This window comes from Anser brachyrhynchus, assembly GCF_964034855.1.
Source record: "Anser brachyrhynchus genome assembly, chromosome: 38".
Classification (NCBI taxonomy): domain Eukaryota; kingdom Metazoa; phylum Chordata; class Aves; order Anseriformes; family Anatidae; genus Anser; species Anser brachyrhynchus.
In genome coordinates this window covers 97270-119451 of record NC_137731.1, presented here as the reverse complement: position 1 = coordinate 119451, position 22182 = coordinate 97270, and the positions used below count along the sequence as shown (strand labels likewise).

At 60.0% G+C, this 22182-nt stretch overlaps 2 protein-coding genes across 2 annotated transcripts; both read right to left on the bottom strand.

Moving 5' to 3' along the window:
* Positions 1 to 70: 70 nt before the first annotated feature.
* LOC308184594 (synaptophysin-like protein 1) lies at positions 71 to 13067 on the bottom strand. The gene is made up of 5 exons (XM_080571796.1): positions 12923 to 13067; positions 8688 to 8806; positions 7046 to 7256; positions 3442 to 3618; positions 71 to 3124 (listed from the first exon to the last, which is right to left on the bottom strand). The coding sequence occupies exons 1-5, from the start codon at positions 12989 to 12991 to the stop codon at positions 3011 to 3013; spliced, it is 690 nt and encodes a 229-aa protein (XP_080427922.1). The 5' UTR covers positions 12992 to 13067; the 3' UTR covers positions 71 to 3010.
* Positions 13068 to 13644: 577 nt separating this feature from the next.
* Positions 13645 to 19935, bottom strand: LOC308184603 (uncharacterized protein; the record flags this gene model as incomplete). The annotated part of the gene is made up of 4 exons (XM_080571806.1): positions 19581 to 19935; positions 17022 to 17520; positions 14214 to 15967; positions 13645 to 13686 (listed from the first exon to the last, which is right to left on the bottom strand). Exons 2-4 carry the CDS (start codon positions 17512 to 17514, stop codon positions 13645 to 13647), a joined length of 2289 nt encoding a protein of 762 aa, XP_080427932.1. The 5' UTR covers positions 17515 to 17520; positions 19581 to 19935.
* Positions 19936 to 22182: the final 2247 nt, after the last annotated feature.

The window sequence follows — 22182 nt, the reverse complement described above, 5'->3', positions numbered from 1 at the left end:
AACGCCCCCGACCACCCCAAAAAAGGCCCCACCAGGGGGGTGGGGACCCCCTAGACACGGATTCTTGGCGTTCCACCATAATCTCTTTATTGAGGCAGTTGCAGAAAAAGTCGGGGGGGGGAGTGCAGGGGGGGGGACAAGGACAACCCCCCCGTTGAAAAAGTGGCCGGGGGGGGGGTGGGGTTGGGGGGGACACGTTCCCGTAACAGCAGATAACGGGGGGGCGTGGGTAGGAGGGGAACGAAGCTCCGCCCATGAGGGTTGGGCTACGCTCGCCCCCACGGGGCCCCGAGGTCACCGTAACTCTGCCCCCCGAGAGTAGGTAGAAGCATCGGGGCGGGGGCTGTAGTGTTCGTCCCTGCCCGGTCCCCCGAGGGCAGGAGGAGTTGGGGACACGGGTGGGGGGCGCCGGAGGTGTCCCCCCGCCCCCCCCGGCCCCCCCCGGGGGTGGAGCCCTGAGAGGAAGGAGTAGGAGAGGGTTGGGCGCGGAGCAAGATGGCCACCGGCGGTCAAGACGCATGGAGGAGGACTCGCGAGGAAGAGGCGAGCCCAAGCCTGGACCCAATCACCAGCGGGTCTCGGTCAACTCACCCACCAATGAGTAACCTGGGTTAGGAACAAGCCAATCGGTGAAGGCCACGCTGGGCTTGGTGACGCGCTCGGCCAATCAGCGGCGGTCGCGTCGCGTCTTGACCGATCGGGAAGACGCGAAGCCAACCGTGGCGCGAAATCGGCGGTCGATCCAGATCTTGGAGGAGCCAGTGGGAGAAGGAAGAGGCCAAGACACCCAACCGTGATTGGAGGAACCCAACCGATGCCAAATGGACCCAACCGCCAACAGCCAATCAGCCTTGATCGAAGCAAGCAAGCAACCAATGAGCAAACTGCCTTTGGCCTGGGCCAATTGGAAGAGGTTGGCCCATGCCTGCTCCCATCTGGCCACCATTGGTCACCTCCGGATCTGCCTCACGCCGACCTTCAACGGTCAAAACTGGTTTTGGTCTCATTTAACCGAATTCAACCAATCAGCGACTCGCAACCCAAAATCCACTTGGGCCAACCGGGCCAATCCTGTCCCGCTCCAACCCCGCCCCCCCAGCCAATCACGAACCTCGTCTGGATGAAGCCAAGACCCTGCTCTTGACCGTCTCAACTCAAATCCCGACCGATCGGAGCCCATCCCCACCCAGGGCCAACTGGAAGGGGCCGATCCAACCCCCCCGATGACGCCCGACCCCAAATCTGGCCCCAGCGACCACCGAAGGTCAACGAGGTCCCCAAGGGGCCGACCCAAACCCGACCCAACCCAACCGCTCCTCTTGGTGGTCTTCTTGGTCAAACCCGACCCAACCCAACTCTCGATCCAGGTGGTCTTGGCCAAGTTGACCAATCCCAATGCAGCCCTCGTGCAACCCAATCACAGCCCTGCCCCGTTGACCAACCATCGATAGTCAACCGAGACCTGCAAGAAGTCAATAAGCCAAAGGCCGTTGGTCAACCGCCGGCCAAACCGCTGGTTGGCCAAGACCTGCAAGAAGTCAACGAGCCAAGGCCGTTGGCCAACCGATGGCCAAACCCAACTTGACCGAAATCCCTCTGAAAGCCCCAAAAAAAAGGAGAAATAACGAGGCAAGCCCGACCCAAGGTCAAGACGACCTCGTTTCCCACGTGCCCACCTCACCCTGCTCCAACCGCGGCTGATCCGCGCCCGGGGCCAAGCCAACGCCGCCCAACCGTGCCCGTGCCAAGGGGTGGACGCCGCTCTGCCCGCGGGGCCCCCACCCAGCACCCAACCCACGCGGCCGCGCCGCGCCCACCCCGCCCCGGGGAAGGCGTCGGGGCCCTTCCTCGGCAGCGCCTCCCGCCGGGCGGATCTGTCTCCGGCAATCAAATTAGCTTAAAAAAGGAAAAAAAAAGAAAAAATATATATATATATATCAACCCGGCAAGCCCCGGATGCTCCGAATTCAGCGACCCCCCCCCCACCCGAAAACAGCACTAAAAAAAAAAATAGAGTAATCCCAGATTTAGCGACCCTCATCCAAAAACAGCACTAAAAAAAAAAAAATACTAACCTCAAATTTAGCGACCCCCGACCAAAAATACCGAAAGAATTAATAACAATCCCGAATTTAGCGACCCCCACGCAAAAATAACACTAAAAAAAAAAATTTAGTGACCACCCACCCAAAAACACCACTACAAAAATATACTAACCCCAGATTTAGCGACCCCCACCCAAAAATAACACTAAAAAAAAAACCAATCTCAAATTTAGTGACTCCCCACCGAAAAATGATAATAAAAAAATTCCCAAATTTAGCAACCTTCACCCAAAAACAGCACTAAAAAAAATATACTAATCCCAAATTTAGCGACCCACACACAAAAATATCACTAAAAAAAAAAACTAACGTCAAATTTAGAGACTCCCAACCAAAAATACGAAAAAAAATAGTAATAATCCCAAATTTAGAGACCACCACCCAAAAATAGCACCAAAAAAAATACTAACCCCAAATTTAGCGACCCCCAACCAAAACTACCAAAAAAAAATAGTAATCCCAAATTTAGCGCCCCCCCCCAAAAATAACACTAAAAAATATACTAAACCCAAATTTAGTGACCCCTTCCACCCAAAAATACAAAAAATCGCAAATTTAGCGCCCCCCACCCAAAAATACAAAAAAAAAAAATCCCAAATTTAGCGACCCCCACCCAAAAATGCAAAAAAAAAAATCCCAAATTTAGCGACTCCCACCCAAAAATACCACTAAAAGTAAAAATGACCCAAATTTAGCGACCCCCCCCACCCAAAAACAAGGCCCCCCAAAAACAATACTAAGACCGACGACGCCGAGGGGGGGGCGGAAATTCCGGGAGCGACTCCCCGGAGAAAAGCCGGAGGTGGTGACGAGGGGGGCCGGGAAATTTTTTGGGGTGGGGGGGGGGGGACGGGGACACGGACCCCGGTCGGGGAAGGAATTTGGGGGGGCCGGGGGTGGGGGGGTTACATGGCGGTGGGGGCGGCGGGGGGCGGCGGGGCCGGGCGGTGGAAGTCGGTCTCCTTGTAGACGAACCAGGAGCTGCCGGCCCAGAGGACGAGGTTGAGGAAGCCGAAGACCTGGAGGGACGCGAATTGGGGGGGGGGGGAGTGAGGCCGCCCCAAAACACCCGCCCCGTGCCTCAGTTTCCTCCCCCCAACCCTCCATTCCCTTCCCCTCCCCGTGCCTCAGTTTCCCCTACACTCAATTTTCCTCCCCGTTTTCTCATCCCGGCCTCCGTTTCCCCCTAAATCTCCCTCAACCGTGCCTCAGTTTTCCCCCACCCTCCATTTTTTCCCCTCCCCATGCCTCAGTTTCCCCCCCACCGCCATTTTCTTCCCTTCCCCGCCGCCCCCCCCCCCCCGCCCCGCCTCAGTTTCCCCTCCCTGGCACCCACCACGGAGACGTTGAGGGACCCCATGGGGCTGACCCCCGCGTGGTAGCAGGCGACGTGGGGGCCGTTGCAGTTGGGCAGGGGGGCGCCCGTCGAGATCTTGACGTCCGTCAGGGCCTTGGCCCACGCCGAGGTGCTCACCAGCCACAGGAAGGAGAAGGCCACGGTGGCCAGGAAGTCCTTTTTTGGGGGAGGGGGGGGGACACAGGAGGTGAGGGGGGGCACCCCGAAAAAATGTGGGGTGGGGAGGGGAGGACGCGGCACGGACGGAGCCCGAGGCGCACAAGGCGGAGGCGGGCCCCAAAAAGGCGAGGAGAGAGAGCCCAAAGCCCTTGGAGAACCCCAAGTCCCACAGATCCAGGTGGACCCCAAAAGCTAGAGGAGAAAGACCCCAAATTCTTTGGAGAACCCAAAGACCCACAGATCCAAGTGGACCCCAAAAATTTGAGGGGACAGACCCCAATCCCCTTGGAGAACCCCAAATCCCACTGGAGAACCCCAAATCCCGCAGATCCAGGTGGACCCCAAAAGCTTGAGGGGACCCCAAATCCCTTGGAGAACCCCAAATCCCACAGACCCAGGTGGACCCCAAAAGCTTGAGGGGAGAGAGCCCAAACCCCTTGGAGAACCCCAAGTCCCCCTGGAGAACCCCAAAGCCCACAGATCCAGGTGGACCCCAAAACATAAGGGGGGAGACCCCAAATCCCTTGGAGAACTCCAAATCCCACTGGAAAACCCCAAATCCTACTGATCCAGGTGGACCCCAAAAACTTGAGGGAACCCCAATCCTCTTGGAGAACCCCAAATCTCACTGGAAAACCCCAAGTCCCACAGATCCAGGTGGACCCCAAAACATAAGGGGGGAGATCCCAAATCTCTTGGAGAACCCCAAATCCCACTGGTGAACCCCAAATCCTACTGATCCAGGTGGACCCCAAAAGCTAGAGGAGAGAGACCCCAAATTCCTTGGAGAACCCAAAGACCCACAGATCCAGGTGGACCCCAGAAATTTGAGGGGAGAGACCACAATCCCCTTGGAGAACCCCAAATCCCACTGGAAAACCCCAAATCCCACAGATCCAGGTGGACCCCAAAAACTTGAGAGAACCCCAATCCTCTTGGAGAACCCCAAATCCCACTGGAGAACCCCAAATCCCACAGATCCAGTGGACCCCCAAAACTTGAGGGGACCCCAAATCCCTTGGAGAACCCCAAATCTCCCTGGAGAACCCCAAATCCCACAGATCCAGGTGGACCCCAAAACATAAGGGGGGAGACCCCAAATCCCTTGGAGAACTCCAAATCCCCCTGGAAAACCCCAAATCCTACTGATCCAGGTGGACCCCAAAAGCTAGAGGAGAAAGACCCCAAATTCTTTGGAGAACCCAAAGACCCACAGATCCAAGTGGACCCCAAAAATTTGAGGGGACAGACCCCAATCCTCTTGGAGAACCCCAAATCCTACTGGAGAACCCCAAATCCCACAGATCCAGGTGGACCCCAAAAGCTTGAGGGGACCCCAAATCCCTTGGAGAACCCCAAATCCCACTGGAGAACCCCAAGTCCCACCGATCCAGGTGGACCCCAAAAGCTTGAGGGGGACAGAGCCCAATCCTCTTGGAGAACCCCAAGTCCCTCAGATCCAGGTGGACCCCAAAAACTAGAGGGGAGAGAGCCCAAACCCCTTGGAGAACCCCAAGTCCCCCTGGAGAACCCCAAAGCCCACAGATCCAGGTGGACCCCAAAACATAAGGGGGGAGACCCCAAATCCCTTGGAGAACTCCAAATCCCACTGGAAAACCCCAAATCCTACTGATCCAGGTGGACCCCAAAAACTTGAGGGAACCCCAATCCTCTTGGAGAACCCCAAATCTCACTGGAAAACCCCAAGTCCCACAGATCCAGGTGGACCCCAAAACATAAGGGGGGAGATCCCAAATCTCTTGGAGAACCCCAAATCCCACCGGTGAACCCCAAATCCTACTGATCCAGGTGGACCCCAAAAACTAGAGAACAGAGATCCTAATCCACTTGGAGAACCCCAAATCACAGAGATCCAAGTGGACCCCAAAAACTTGAGGGAACCCCAATCCTCTTGGAGAACCCCAAATCCCACTGGAAAACCCCAAATCCTACCGATCCAGGTGGACCCCAAAAACTAGAGGGGAGAGAGCCCAAATCCCTTGGAGAACCCCAAGCCCCACAAGATGGAGGTGGACCCCAAAAACCTGAAGGAGACAGACCCTAATCCCCTTGGAGAACCCCAAATCCCACTAGTGGACCCCAAAAGCTCAAGGGAACAGAACCCAATCTACTTGGAGAACCCCAAGTCCCAAAGGTCCAGGTACACCCCAAAAAATTAAGGGGAACAGACCCCAATCTCCCCTGGAGAACCCCAAATCCCACAGATCCAGGTGGACCCCAAAAGCTTACGAGGACTCCAACCCCCTTAAGAACCCCAAATCCCCCTGGAGAACCCCAAGTCCCACAGATCCAGGTGGACCCCAAAAACTTGAGGGGACCCCAAATCCCACTGCAGAACCCCAAAACCCGCAGATCCAGGTGGACCCCAAAAGCTTGAGGGGGACAGACCCTAATTTTGGGGGGAGGGACCCCAAAAACTGACAGCGCGAGGGGCCAGCCCCCAAATCCCAAATACGGGGGACACCCCCAAGTCCTTCGGGACCCCAAAACCCAAACCTCGGGGAGGCGGGGAGAACCCTCCCATCCCCCCCCATTCCAGCCCCCCCCCAAAGAGGGGGATCCCCGCACTGTGCCCCCAAATCCCGCCCCCGTGCAATTTTTGGGGGAAAAATCGGGGTATTTGGGGACCGAGACCCCAAAAATTAGGGGAGGAACTTACCCCGTGCCCTGTCCACGGCAGCAGCAGGAGAGAATTCAGAGGGGGGGGTTATAAACCCCCAAAAACGCCCCCCCCGCGCCCCAAATTCCCACCCCAATACCCCCAGGACTACAACTCCCATGATGCCTCAGGGCGGGAGGGGCTCAGACTACAACTCCCATGATGCCTCAGGGGGCGGGGGAGCCATGGACCGGCCAATGGGGGCCACCGGGTTGGGAAGGCCAGTAGCCCAGCCCCCACAGGGCAAAGGATCATGGGAGGCACCTCAGGGTGTTGAGCACAATGCATTGTGGGAGTTGTAGTCCCGGGGGTGTTGCCCCTTTAGGGCTGCCCTACAGGGTAGGCCTCAAACCCCACAATGCCCTGGTGCATCATGGGACCTCTACGAATGGCGGCCATATTGCCACAAGGCCAACAGGCTGCCCAATCCCTGCAACGCAGTGCATTATGGGAGTTGTAGTCCACCCAAACACAACACAGTGCATTGTGGGAGTTGTAGTCCTGGGGTAGGGCTGCCCCACAGGGTAGCCGCAACCCCCACAACGCCCTGGTGCACCATGGGACCTCTACGAACGGCGGCCATATTGCCACCAGGCCAACAGGCTCCCCGATCCCCATGACACAATGCATTATGGGGGTTGTAGTCCACCCAAACACGACACGATGCATTGTGGGAGTTGTAGTCCGCCCCGTAGGCCCCACCACCACCACCACAAGGACGGACGGACGGACGGACGGACTCACCGCCAAGGGCAGCTTCCCGCCCGCCCCCCGGTAGAGGTGGAAGTAGCCCAGGTAGACGGCGAGGGCGGCCATGCTGTAGAGGAAGGCGAAGACGGCGACGGTGACGAAGAACTGGGCCGAGGAGGAGAAGTCGCCCACCAGGTGCACCTCCCCCGGCTCCGTCTTGTTGCACAGCTCGGCCGTCGGCGGCGAGAAGACGGCCTGGTTCAACCTGGGGGGGGGTGGGGGGGGGGTGAAGGGGGTGTCCTCACCTCTCCCCACCCCGTAGCCACCCCACAGATCCTTCACCGGGTTTATTTTCCCCCAAATGCGTCCTACGCGGTCCGGTTGACCGACCCTACAGGTCTCCAACCCAACGGCTGCTCCTCTCCTCTTCCACTCCCAAATTTAAGGACATTTTCCTGGATTTTCTTGGATTTCCTTGAACCCCAAGACCCCCCAAACCCTTCTAGACCCCCATTTTCCCCTCAACCACATCCTACGGGTGCTCGTTGACCGACCCTACAGGTCTCCAACCCAACTACTGCTCCTCTTCTCTTCCATTCCCAAATTTAAGATTTCCTCGGATTTTCTTGGATTTCCTTGAACCCCAAGACCCCCCAAACCCTTCTAGACCCCCATTTTCCCCTCAACCACACCCTACAGGTGCTCGTTGACCAACCCTACAGGTCTCCAGCCCAACGGCTGCTCCTCTCCTCTTCCACTCCCAAATTTAAGGACATTTTCCTGGATTTTCTTGGATTTCCTTGAACCCCAAGACCCCCCCAAACCTTCCCAGACCTCCATTTCCCATCAACCACGTCCTACAGGTGCTGGTTGGCCAACCCTACAGGTCTCCAACCCAACGGCTGCTCCTCTCCTCTTCCATTCCCAAATTTAAGGAGATTTCCTCGGATTTTCTTGGATTTCCTTGAACCCCAAGACCCCCCCAAACCTCCATTTCCCATCAACCACATCCTATGGGTGCCGGTTGGCCAACCCTACAGGTCTCCAGCCCAACGGCTGCTCCTCTCCTCTTCCACTACCAAATTTAAGGAGATTTCCTTGGATTTTCCTGGACTTTCCTGGACTTCCTTGGACCCCAAGACCCCCCCAAACCCTTCTAGACCCCCATTTTCCCCTCAACCACGTCCTACGGGTGCTAGTTGACCAACCCTACAGGTCTCCAGCCCAACTACTGCTCCTCTTCTCTTCCATTCCCAAATTTAAGGAGATTTCCTCGGATTTTCTTGGATTTCCTTGAACCCCAAGACCCCCCAAACCCTTCTAGACCCCCATTTTCCCCTCAACCACGTCCTACAGGTGCTCGTTGACCAACCCTACAGGTCTCCAACCCAACTCCTGCTCCTCTTCTCTTCCACTCCCAAATTTAAGGAGATTTCCTCGGATTTTCTTGGACTTCCTCGGACCCCAACATCCCCCAAATCTCCCCAAATCTCCCTTTTCCACCAACCGCGGCCTACGGCCACCAGTTGGCCAAGTAGGGGGTCTCCCACCCAACGCCCGGTGGTCTCCCACATTTTAGGGAACCTTTTCATCCTTCCCCACCAGCCGGAGCTACCAAAATCGCCCAAATCCGCCCCAAATCCGCCCCAAATCCGCCCCAAATCCGCGAGAGCGGGGATTTGGGGTAAAAACTCACCGGAACGGGTAACCGAAGGGCACCGTGACGGTAACGTTGGGTTTTCCGTTGCAGCTCACCCAGTAGGAGACTTTCCCGCTGTACCCCCCGCAGGTGGCGAAGGCGAAGATGGAGAAAAACTGGGGGGGGGGGGGGAAGAGGGAAAAAAGGGGTTTCGCGCACAAAAAAAGGGACGAAAAGAAGCGGTTAGGGAAAAAATCATCCGGCAAAAATATCGAAATATTGAAATATCGGGGCGAAAACAACAAGTGAGGCGATTTTGGGATGAATTGCGACATCAGAGCAGGAAACCGTTTTCAATTAAATTTACTAAATTAGGGTAAAATTCAAATTTCAAGTTTGCTTTTCCAAATGTCTAAAAATACCTAATTTTACAATATTTTAACCTTAAATTTACCTTAACTAAGTCCTATTTTAACTTATATTATTAAAACCTGATTCATTTTTTTTTACCAGAAATCTTTTGAATCCAATTTCACGTTTTTTCCCGATTTTTAACCCTCAAAAATTAAAACTCGTAACAACAAAAAAAATCATTATTTACTCAAAACCCCAAAATCACCAAAATAAAACATTTTTTTCCTCCTTTTTCATGATTAATTTTCATTTATCGCCATGATTTTTTTCATTTTGGGGGGAAATCCTTCATTTTGGGGAAAAAATCCTTCATTTGGGGGCATTACAAGCCCCATCCCAACACAATTCCGCAGGTTTTGGCAAAAAAAAACACGTCACCCGCAGCTACAACCCTGTTACCAGCAGAATTCACCCCAAATTGCCACTAATAACCACTAATTAACAGCGACTCATTACTGCAACCCCCGTTACCAATTATCTACAGTACTTTTCCAAAATTAATCGCGAAAATAAACTAATTAGTAAAAAGCACTCATAATTATTAGTCTTGAGTAATGGTTGTAGATAAAAATCGATAACTAACTACAGCTAGTAACGTTAATAGTAATCAAGTAGAAAATTGTTCATAATATTAATTAGGTTACTCCTAATAGTAATTAAATTGTTCCTAACAATATTCAAAGAGTAGATTACTCCTAGTAGTAATTAGCTTGTTCCTAACTGTAATCAAATAGTAAATTGTTTCTCATTCTAACTGAATAGCAGATTACTCCTAATAGTAATTAAGTTGTTCCTAATAGTAATCAAATAGTAAATTGTTTCTAATACTAATTGAGTAGTAGATTAGTCCTAATAGTAACTAGATTGCTCCTAGTGGTAATCAAATATTAAATTGTTCCTACTACTAATTAATTAGCAGATTGCTCATAATAGTAACTAGATTGTTCCTAATAGTAATCAAATAGTAGATCGCACCTAAAAACAAATTAATTGCTCCTAATAGTAATTAAATAGTAGATTGATCCTAATAATAACTAGATTGTTCCTAATAGTAATAACATAATAGATTGCACCTAATAACAAATAAATAATAGATTGATATTAATAGTAAATAAATAGTAGATTACTGCTAATACTAATTAGGTACTACTTTGTTTCTGATAGTACTTAGATATTAGATTACTCCTAATAGTAACTAGATTGTTTGTAATAATAATCAAATAGTAGATTGCACCCAATAACAAATAAATAAGAGTTTGAATCTAATTGTAAAAAAGTAGATTACTCCTAATAGTAATTAATTACTTTACTCCTAATAGTAAGTAGGTAGTAGATTGCTCCTACTAGTAACTAGATTGCTCCTAATAGTAATCTAACAGCAGATTGCTCCTAATATCAAATAACGAACTGGTCCTGATAGTAATTAAATAGGAGATTGCTCCTAGTAGTAAACAAGTAGTAGGCGGCTCCTAATTACTATTGGCCATTAATTACCCCACGGCCTATCGGGCGAATTACCCCGATAGCCGTTAATGAGCGCTGTCGTTAATTAACGCCAACAACCCGCTTTAATTACGATCAGCGGCGCTCGATCGCCCCAATTAGCGCTGGTTTCTCCCCAAACTGCCCCCGCTCACAGGGGGATTCTCCAGGGGCTCGTACTGGGGTTGTGCTGCTCCCCAGTATCCCCCAGTCCCTCCCAGTAACACCCCCCCGAACCCTGCCAGTCCCTCCCAGTCCTTCCCGGTAACTCTCCAGCCCGTCCCAGTATAAACCAGTAATCTGCCCAGCTTTTCCAGGCCCTCCCAAAGTGTTCCCAGTCCTTCCCAGTAAAACCCCAGTCCCTCCCATACTCTCCCAGTAAGGCCCCATCCTCCTCCCAGTAAGGTCCCGGTCTTCCCCCAGCCCTATCCTGTTCCCCTCCCCAGTGTTCCCAGTCCATCCCAGTAACCCCCAGTCTGTCCCAGGCAGGCACACAATCTCCCAGCTCCCCCCCCCAGTCCCTCCCACAGCGCTCCCAGACCCTCCCAGTCTGTCCCAGTAACCCCCACACCCTCCCAAGAAGGTCCCCAGCTTCCTCCCAGCTCCCCCCCAGTACTCCCAGTAACCCCCTCCCAGTGCTCCCAGTCCCTCCCACAAGGACCCCTCCATGTCCTGCACCCCTCCCAGTACTCCCAGTCCCTTCCCAGTATCCCCCAGTACTCCCAGTCTGCTCCAAGAGCCCCCCAGACCTGCCCCAGTAACCCCCCAGCACTCCCAGACCCCTCCCAGTAACCTCCCACAACACTCCTAGAAAGACTCCCAGTCCTTCCCAGTAACCCCCAGTTGCCCCTCCCAGCGCTCCCAGTCCTTCCCAGCACTCCCAGCCTCCCCAGTAACCCCCTCAGTGCTCCCAGTAGCCCCTAGAAAGGCTCCCAGTCCCTACCAGCCCCCCCTGCCCCTTCCCAGTACCCCCCAGCACTCCCAGTCATCTCCCAGTCCCCCCCAGTACACTCCCAGTGCCCCCAGTCGTCTCCCCGTCCCCCCCAGTACATACCAGTTACCTCCCAGTAACTCCCCAGTGCTCCCAGCAACTCCTAGAAACGCTCCCAGTCCCTCCCAGACTCTCCCAGTCCACTCCCAGTAACCCCCAGTTGCCCCCCCCAGCCCCCTCCTAGTCCCCCCCCAGCACTCCCAGTTCCACCCAGTCCTCCTCAACCCCCCCCCCCAGCCCCCCCCAGTTGCTCCCAGTCCCTTCCAGTCGCCTCCCAGCACCTCTCAGGAAGGCTCCCAGTCCCTCCCAGCACCTCTCAGGAAGGCTCCCAGTCCTCCCAGCCCCCTCCCAGTCCCTCCCTGTGCTCCCAGTCCCCACCAGCAAGTCTCCCAAACTTCCCAGTCTCTCTCAGGCCTCCCCAGCCCCCCCAGTAAGGCTCCCAGTCGCTCCCAGTCCCCTCCCAGAACCCCCCCAGCGCTCCTAGTCCCCTCCCAGTGCCCCCCAGTCCCCTTCCAGTCCCTCCCAGTTCCCCCCAGTCCCCTTCCCAGTCCCCCCCAGTCCCCTCCAGTACCCCCCAGGAAGGCTCGCAGTCCCTCCGAGTGCCCCCCAGTCCCCTTCCAGTCCCCTCCCAGGAAGGCTCGCAGTCCCTCCCAGTGCTCCCCAGTCCCTTCCCAGTACCCCCCCAGGAAGACTCCCAGTCCCTCCTAGTGCTCCCCAGTCCCCTCCCAGTCCCCTCCCAGTACCCCCCAAGAAAGCTCGCAGTCCTTCCCAGTGCCCCCCAGTCCCCTCCCAGTTCTCCCCAGTCCCCTCCCAGTACCCCCCAAGAAGGCTCGCAGTCCCTCCCAGTTCCCCCCAGTCCTCTCCCAGTCCCCTCCGAGTACCCCCCAAGAAAGCTCGCAGTCCCTCCCAGTGCTCCCCAGTCCCCTCCCAGTCCCCTCCCAGTCCCCCCCCAAGAAAACTCACAGTCCTTCCCAGTGCCCCCCAGTCCCTCCCAGTCCCTTCCCAGTACCCCCCAGGAAGACTCCCAGTCCCTCCCAGTGCCCCCCAGTCCCTTCCCAGTCCCCTCCCAGTCCCTCCTAATGCCCCCCCAGTCCCCTCCCAGTACCCCCCAGTCCCTCCCAGTCCCTTCCCAGTAACCCCCAGGAAGGCTCACAGTCCCTCCCAGTGCCCCCCAGTCCCCTCCCAGTACTCCCCAGGAAGGCTCGCAGGTCCCCTCCCAGTTCACCCCAGTCCCCTCCCAGTGCCTCCCAGTCCCTCCCAATCCCCTCCCAGTGCCCCCCAGTCCCCTCCCAGTCCCTCCCCGTCCCCCCCCGCCCCCCGCAGGAAGGCTCCCAGCCCCCCCAGCCCCCCCCAGCCCCTCCCCAGTCCCCCCCAGTGCCTCCCAGTCCCCCCCAGTGCCACGCACCCACTGCAGGCCCCGCACCAGCCCCAGCGGCTCCTTGGCCGGCCCCAGCCCCAGCCGCAGCCCCGACATTTTCCCTGCGGCCGACGCGGCGGAAGTGACGTCACCGGGGGGGGGGGGGGGGGGGGGGGGGCGGGGCCGCGCATGCAAATGATCCCGTCCCGCCGGGCTGGCGGCGCGGCCACGCCCCCTGCGTTCATTTGCATAACAAGCCACGCCCCCCCTCCCGCGGACCCGCGCTTCCTTGTACGCGTTCGTTTGCGTGGCCACGCCCCTCGGTGGCTCATTTGCATACATGGCCACGCCCAGCCCGCCCTGCAGCGCGCCTCCGTGGGTCTCCTGGCTGGCCACGCCCCCCCTCATTTGCATAACATGCCACCAGGCCCTGTGGGTCATTTGCATACCATCTCATTTGCATAACCACGCCCAGCAACTTGCATTTTAGTCTTTTATTTGCGTGTCCACGCCCACGCCTCATTTGCATACACACGGACACGCCCCCTCTCCTGACCCCGCCCCCAGGGCCCCCAATTGCCCCCCCAGGGCCCCCCAATTACCCACAGACCCCCCCCTAATTACCCCTAAGCCCCCCCTAATTAACCCCAGGCCCCCTAATTACCCCCACAGCCCCACTAATTACCCCAGAGCCCTCCCAATCACCCCCAATCGCCCCCATATTGCCCCTAGAGCCCCCTAGTTGCCCCCCAGACCCTCCCTATTGCCCCCTAGGGCCCAATTGCCCCCTCATTTCCCCTCCCCAGTTGCCCCTAGAGCCCCCAATTGCCCCATGAGCCCCCCAAATGCCCCCAGAACCCCCCCAACTACCCCCCATCTCCCCCCCAACCCCTCAATTACCCCTAGAGCTCCCCAATTGCCCCCAGATGCCCCTAGTTACCCCAAGGACCCCCCTATTCACCCCGGTTTCCCCCCCCAATTACCCCCAGAACCCCCCAACTGCCCCCCATTTCCCCTCCCAACTGCCCCCAGATCCCCTCGATTACCCCCAGACCCCCCCAATTACCCCAGACCCCCCTAATTGCCCCCAGAACCCCCCCTATTTCCCACCCATTCCCCCCCCAAAATACGCACAATTGCCCCCAGGGCCCCCCATTACCCCGAGACCCCCCCCATTGCCCCCAAACTCCCCCAATTGCCCCTCATTTCCCCTCCCAATTGCCCCCAGAGCCCCCCAATTGCCCCAAGACCCCTCCAATTGCCCCCAGACCCCCCCAGTTGCCCCCCCCCTAGAAGTCCAGATGTTGAGGGCGCCCCGGGCCCGGCCCAGCCCCCGCACCCGGCGCCGCACCGTGCGCCCCCCCCTGCCCACCACCTCCACTTCCACCTCCCGCTCCCCCTCCCCCACTGTCCCCGGCCCCTCCTCCTCCCCGCGGCCACCAGCCCCATGGCCACCAGCCCCAAGACCACCAACCCCATGGCCATCAACCCCAAGACCACCAAGGTCGTGGCCATCAGCCCCATGACCACCAACCCCATGGCCATCAACCCCAAGACCACCAAGGTCACGGTCATCAGCTCTGTGGCCACCAACCCCAAGACTACTAGCCCCGTGACCACCAGCCCCATGACTACCAACCCCTTGGCCACCAACCCCATGGCCACAACTCCCATGGCCATTACCCCCACACCCACCCACCCCACAACCATCAACCCCAAGACCACCAACCCCATGGCTACCAACCCCAAGACCACTAGCCCCATGGCCACCAACCCCACAGCAACCACCCCTTTGGCCCTCAACCCCAAGACCACTAGCCCCATGGCCACCAACCCCACAGCAACCACCCCTTTGGCCCTCAACCCCACAACCAACGTCCCCATGGCCACCATCCCCGTGGCCGCCATCCCCAAGACCACCAACCCCGTGGCTACCAACCCCAAGACCGCTAGCCCCGTGGCCACCATCCCCGTGGCCGCCACCCCAGCCCCCGCCGTCCCCGGTGGCCAACCCCAAGGACCTCTTGCCCAACCCCAAGCGGGGCAACCCGCGCTCGAGCGAGGCCAGGAGGACGCAGGCCTTGCAGAGGGGCTGGCTGGCCGCGTAGCCGCAACGGCTGCAAGCCCCCAACGTCTTGGTGGCCACCTGGGCGGCCACCGCCAGCCGGCGGCCCGAGTGGCCCAGGGCGGCCACCGTGCTGGCCCGGGTGGCCTCCAGGTCCTTGAGGAGAGCCCGCGCGTGGCCCCGGTAGGCGTGGGGGGCGTAGACGCACTCGGTGCTGACGTAGTCCAAGCCCTCGAAGTAGGCGTAGAGGACGATCTCCTTCTCGTAGGCGTGGCGCAGGGGCTTGCAACGGGGCACCGCGGGCCACGGGCCGCCCTCCAGGGGTCGCGGGACCCGTGGGTGGGCCGCGGGGCGGTGGGTGGGCTTAAGGCGCCTGGTGGTGGCCTTTGGGGTCCTCCTGGTGGGCTTGGCGGGGGTCTTGGTGGGCTTCGTGGCGGGCTCCGTGGAGCTGGTGGTGGTTGGGGAGGCTGTAGGAACCTCCGTGGGGCTCCTGGTGGCCTCCACAAGCTTTGTGGGGGTCTCCGTGGGGTTGTTGGTGGTCTCCATGGGGTTCGTGGTGGTCTCCATGGGGTTCGTGGTGGTCTCCATGGGGTTCATGGTGGTCTCCGTGGGGTTCGTGGTGGTCTCCGTGGGGTTGGTGGAGGTTGTGGAGGCCATAGGGACCTTCACGGGGCTCCTGGTAGGCTCCAAAGGCTTCGAGGTGGTCGCCATGGGGCTCCTGGTGGCCTCCACAGGCCTCGTGGTGGCCTCCGAACGATTCGTGGTGGCCTCCGTGGACTTCGCGATGACCTCCGTGGAATTCCTGGTGGCCCCCACGGGGCTCCCGCTGGTCACGGAGGCCGTGGAGCTCTTTGGGGAGTCCGTGGTGGCCTCCAGAGGGGTCTCGGTGGCCTCCAGGGGGCTCGTGGTGGCCGCGGTGGCCTCGGTGGCCATGGCGGTGGCCTCGGTGGCCGCGCGGCGCAGCCGGGCCACGTCCCCGCGCAGGAAGTTCATCAGCACGGTCTCGGCGATGTCGTCGGCGTTGTGGCCTGGGGGGGGGGACACGGGGCACGGCCGCGGCTCGCCAGTGCCGCCCAGTTCGGCCCAGTCCATCCCAGTTCCCTCCCAGTTCCTTCCCAGTTCTCTCCCAGTCCCTTCCCAGTCCATTCCAGTGCCTGCCAGACCATCCCAGTTCCCTCCCGTCACCTCCCAGTCTCTTCCCAGTCTCTCCCCAGCGCCACCCATCATTCCCAGTTCCTCTCAGTTCCCTCCCGGTCCTCTCCCATCACCTCCCAGTGGCCTCCCATTACTCCCAGTCCCCCCCCCCAGTGCCTCCCAGTCCCCTTCTACCCCCTCCTAGTTCTCCCTCACCCCCTCCCATCACTCCCAGTTCCCTCCCAGTCCCCTCCCAATTCCTCCCAGCATCTCCCAGTGGCCTCCCATTACTCCCAGTCCCCCCCCCCAGTGCCTCCCAGTCCCCTTCTACCCCCTCCTAGTTCTCCCTCACCCCCTCCCATCACTCCCAGTTCCTTCCCAGTCCCCTCCCAATTCCTCCCAGCATCTCCCAGTCCCTTCCCATTCCCTCCCAGTGCCTCTCAGTCCCCCCCCCATCCCCTTTCAACCTCTCCCAGTCCCTTCCCAATCCCTCCCAGTGCCTCCCAATCCCCTCCCAGTGCCTCCCACTCCCCTCCCAGTGCCCCCCATTCCCTTCCACTCCCCTCCCACCCCCTCTCATTCCCCTTCCAGTGCCTCCCACTCCCCTTCCCGTCCCTCCCAGTGCCTCCCACTCCCCTCCCAGTCCCTCCCACTGCCTCCCAGTCCCTTCTCATACCCTTTCATCCCCTCCCACTCCCTCCCAGTGCCTCCCACTCCCCTCCCAGTCCCTCCAAGTGCCTCCCACTTCCCTCCCAGTGCCTCCCACTCCCCTCCCAGTCCCTCCCAGTGCCACCCACTCCCCTCACTGTCCCTCCCAGTGCCTCCCACTCCCCTCCTATCACTCCCACTCCCCTCCCAGTGCCTCCCCCTCCCCTCCTATCACTCCCACTCCCCTCCCAGTCCCTCCCAGCGCCTCCCGCTCCCTCCCTCCACCTTCCCCAGCCTCACCCGTGGCGATCCGGTCGACCCCCAGCAGCCTGGCCCCCCTCTCCAGCGCCTGGCGCCGCAGCACCCCGCAGAAGGTGCAGTGGCTGGCGCCCCCCGCCAGGCGCCGCGCCACCCGGTCCATGCTCCAGCCGAAGAGCTCCTCGAAGGAGACCACCAGGAGGGGCAGAGCCCCCCGGCCCCTCCTCACGGCCCCCAGCGAGGCGTCCCGGTAGCCGGCGATGCCCTCGTCCACCGAGAGCAGCACCAGGCGCATGCCGTAGCCGTGGCGCCCCTCCAGGCGGGCGAGGAGGTGGGCGAGGACCGCCGAGTCCTTCCCCCCCGAGGAGGCCACGGCCACGGTCTCGCCGGGCCGCGGGGGGCCGCCGGCCAGCAGGGCGCGGTGGGCTTCGGCCTCGAAGGCGGCCACGAAGCAGGGGCGGCACAGCGCCTCGCCGGTGCGCGGGCGGCGGAGGGCGGCGGGGCGGCGGCAGCGGAGGCACAGGGGGGGCGGCATGGCGGGCTGTGGGGGGGGGAGGGGAGAGAGAGGGTGTTGGGGTGGCGGCGGGCGGCCCTACGTGGGGTGGGGGGGACGTGGGGGAGGTTATTGGGGGAGGGGGGGGTCATGGGCGACACTACGTTGGGTGGGGGTGGTCACGGGGGTCTTCATCGTTGGGTTTGGGGGGTCTTCGTTGGGTGTGGGTGGTCTTGGGTGACCCTACGTTGGGTGGGGGTGGTCCTGGGGGTCCTCATCGTTGGGTTTGGGGGGTCTTTGTTGGGTGGGGGTGGTCGTGGGCGACCCTACGTTGGGTTGGGGTGGTCACGGGGGTCCCCATCGTTGGGTTTGGGGGGTCTTTGTTGGGTGGGGGTGGTCGTGGGGGTCCCTATCGTTGGGTGTGGGTGGTCTTCGTTGGGTGTGGGTGGTCTTGGGTGACCCTACGTTGGGTTGGGGTGGTCACGGGGGTCTTCATCGTTGGGTTTGGGTGGTCTTCGTTGGGTGGGGGTGGTCAAGGGGGTCCTCATCGTTGGGTTTGGGTGGTCTTTGTTGGGTGGGGATGGTCTTGGGTGACCCTGCGTTGGGTGGGGGTGGTCTTAGGTGTCCCCATCGTTGGGTGTGGGTGGTCTTTGTTGGGTGTGGGTGGTCGTGGGCAACCATAAATTGGGTGGGGGTGGTCATGGGCGACACTACGTTGGGTGGGGGTGGTCTTGGGTGTCCCCATCGTTGGGTGTGGGGTGTCTTGGGCAACCATAAATTGGGTGTGGGTGGTCATGGGTGACCCTACATTGGGTTGGGGTGGTCTTGGGTGACCCTACATTGGGTGGGGGTGGTCATGGGTGTCCCCATCGTTGGGTGTGGGGGGTCTTGGGTGACCCTGTTGGGGTTTGGGTGGTCTTGGGTGGCCCTACGTTGGGTTGGGGGTGGTCGTGGGGGTCCTCATCGTTGGGTTTGGGTGGTCTTCCTTGGGTGTGGGTGGTCGTGGGCAACCATAAATTGGGTGTGGGTGGTCACGGGTGGCCCTACGTTGGGTGGGGGTGGTCACAGGGGTCTTCATCGTTGGGTTTGGGTGGTCTTTGTTGGGTGTGGGTGGCCTTGGGTGTCCCCATCGTTGGGTGTGGGGGGTCTTGGGTGACCCTGTTGGGGTGTGGGTGGTCTTGGGTGACCCTACATTGGGTTGGGGGTGGTCCCGGGGTCTTCATCGTTGGGTTTGGGGGGTCTTTGTTGGGTGGGGGTGGTCGTGGGTGACCCTACACTGGGGTGAAGGTGCCCATGGGTGCCCCATATTGGGGTGCGGGAGCACCCACAGGTGCCCTCTATTGGGGTGTGGGTGCCTATGGGTGCCCCGTATTCGTGTAGGAGCACCCACGGGTGTCCCATAGCAGGGTGAAGGTGCCCATGGGTGCCCCTTTCCCTGGGTGCAGGTGCCCATGGGTGCCCCATATTGGGGTGCGGGTGCTCAAAATTGATATAGGAGCACCCAAGAGTGCCCCTATATTGGGCATGGGTGCCCATGGGTGGCCCATATTAGTGTAGCAACACCCATGGGTGCCCCTTATGGTGTAGGAGAGCCCACAGGTGCCCCGTATTGGGATGTGGGTGCCCATGGGTGCCGCATATCGAGGTGCGGGTGCCCTAAATTAATATAGGAGCACCCAAGGGTGCCCCTATATTGGAGCATAGGTGCCCATAGGTGGCCCATATTCGTGTAGCAGCACCCATGGGTGCCCCTTATGGTGTAGGAGAGCCCATGGGTGCCCCATATGGTGCGTAGGTGCCCATGGGTGCCCCACATTGGGGTGTGGGTGCCCCATATTGGCCTAGCAGCACCCATGGGTGCCCCACGTTTGGGTGTCAGCACCCAGGGGTGCCCATTCCGGCTCAGGACCACCCAGGGGTGCCCCCACCGGCGGCCATTTCCCCCCGGTGCCCCTCCCCCCCCCCTTCAGGGGTCTCCCCTGGGTGCCCCCCCCCAGCCCCGTCCCCCCCCCACCCCCCCGGGCCCCCAAAATGGCTCCTGCCGCCCCCCTGAACCCCCCCCCCCGGCACCCCGGAAGTGGTCGCGCCCCCCCAACCACGTGACTCACGCGCGAGGCGCCCCCGGCTCCGCCGCTGCCCTCCCGCCGCTCCTGGCCACGCCCCCTTTTCCCCGCCTCCCTTCCGGCCACGCCCCTCCGCGCCCGGAGGGCCAATGGGAGCGCGGCGGACGCCCGGCCACGCCCACGCGGCGGCGCGGCGCGGAACCGGAGCCGCGCATGCGCGGTGTGTGGGGGGGGACAGGCGGGGGCTCGGCCCCGCCCCCGGCTGCGCGCTGAGGGGAGCCGCGCATGCGCAGTGGGGAGGGGGCACTTACCCCCCTTCCCGGAGGCAATTAACACATCCCAGGGGGCAATTAACCCCCCCGGGGGGCTTTTAACCCCCCCCCAGTGAGCATTTACCCCTCCAGGAGCCCTTATTGCCCCCCTCAACCACCTCCAAGCCTCCCCGGGATCTTGTAACCCCCCCACGGGGCAGTTTTGCCCCGCCCCGGGGCAAATTTACCCCCCCATGTGCGCTCTTCTGCCCCCCCGGGGAATTTATAGCCCCCAGACCACGCTGAATACCCCCTAAAGAAAATTTAAGCCCCCCCCCCAGCCCAATTACCACCCAACGCCACTTATTGCCCTCAGTGGGGGTTGATAGTCACCACCCGGGGCAGTTTTGCCCCTCTTGGGGCAATAAAACCCCTTCCGGGGGCAATTAAACCCCTCCCTGGGGCAATTATCACCCCCTTGGGGTAATAATCATCCCCAGGGCAGTTTCACCCCCCCCCCCCTTGGGGTAATTTTACCCCCCACAGGGGCAGATTTCCCCCCCTTGGGGCCATTTCACCCCCTCTTGGGGCACTTCCCCCCCCACCTTGGGTCAGTTTTACCCCCCCTGGGGGCAAATCCCGCCCCCTTGGGGCAGAATTCCCCACCTGGGGCAGATTTTCCCCCCTTTGGAGCACTTGCCCCCCCCTTGGGGCAATTTCACCCCCCTTGGGGGCAATTTCCCCTCCCCTTTGGGCAGTTTCCTCCCCCCCTTGAGGCAGTTTTACCCCCCTTGAGGCAAATTCCCCCACCTTGGGCAGTTTTGCCTCCCTCAGGGGCAGTTTCAACCCCCCTTGATGCAGTTTTTACCCCCCCCCATTGCACAATTCCCCTCCTTAGGGCAGTTCTCCCCCCCCTTGGGCAATTTTACCCCCCCCAGGGCATTTTCCTCCCCCTTTTGGGGTAATTCCCCCCCTGGGCAGTTTCCCCCCCCTTTGGGCAGTTCCCCCCCCCCTTGGGCAGAATTCCCCTACATGGGGCAGTTTAACCCCCCCCCGGGGGCAGTTTTACCCCCCCCTTGAGGCAAATTTCCCCCCCACAGGGGGCAGATTCCCCCCCTTTGGGGCAATTTCCCCCCCCCCTTTTGTCACACACCCCCCTCCACTTCCCCCCCAACACTTCTCCCCCCCCAAATTAAGGGGCGGGGCTACAAAAAGGGGGCGGGCTTTGCAGATTGCCCCCCGCCCCCCCGGGGCGGATCCATCCCCCGTCCCCTCCCCCCGTCCCCTCTCATCGCCTCGGCTCCCGCTGCCACCATGAGCCCCCCCCGGCCCCCCGCCCTCGTCCTGCTGCTCCTGGGTGAGTCCCCCCCTCTTTCCGCCCCCTTGTCCCCCCCAAAATCCCCCAAGCCCCCCCAAAAAACCCCCAAACCTCCCCAATCCCCCCCCCCTTTATACCCCAATAGGGAACCACAGTGCCCCCCCACCCAGGACCACAACTGCCCCAACCCCTCCTCACCTTTTTGGGGGGGGGGGTCCCTTGGGTGCCCCCCCATCCCCCTCCTCGTTCCTAGGGGACCCCGGTGTCCCCAAATCCCCCCCCTCCTCCCCCCCCCACTTTGGAAAGGGAAGTGGAAAAGGGGAAGTTGGGGGGGGAGGAGGGGGGGGGCATTTGGGTGCCTGCGTTGTTTGTAAAGGGGGGGGGGCACCAAGCTGCCCCCCCCCCCCTTATAGGGGGCAGTTTCGGGGGCTCAGGGGGGTCCTGGTTGTTTTGCAGGCGTGGCTGCCGCACAGAGAGGTGAGGGGGGGGGGATTGGGGGGGGTTGGGGGGGGATCCAGGGGTGGGGGGGGAACTGTTGGGGGGGGTGAAACATTGGGGGGGGATCCATGGGGGGGTTGGGGGCTCAGGTGGGGGGGGGGAGGACCTGAGGGGGAAAGGGGAACCGTTGGGGGGGGTCCCAGTTTTGGGGGGGGGACCTTGTAGGGGGGCTCCCATTTTGGGGGGGACACCCAATTGAGGGGGGGCACCCAAGGGTGGGGAAAATATTTTGGGGGGGAACCAATGTGTGGGGGCCCATTTGCAGGGGGACCGTTGGGGCGGGGGGAGACCCCGCTATGGCGGGATCCATTTTGGGGGGGCCACCCAGGGGTGACAGGGGCCCATTGGGGGGGTGGTTGGACACAATATAGGGGGGAACCTTTGTGTGGGGTCCTGGTTGTAGTGGGAACCTTGGGGGGGGGGGCGATGATATGGGGGTCCCATAGTGGGGGATCCATTTGGGGGGGACACCTGGGGGGGGACCCATTGCGGGTGGGGGGAACCTTTGTGTAGGGGGGAACCTTTGTGCATGACCCAGTTTCGGGGGGGAACCTTTGGGGGGGACCCAAACATGGAGGCG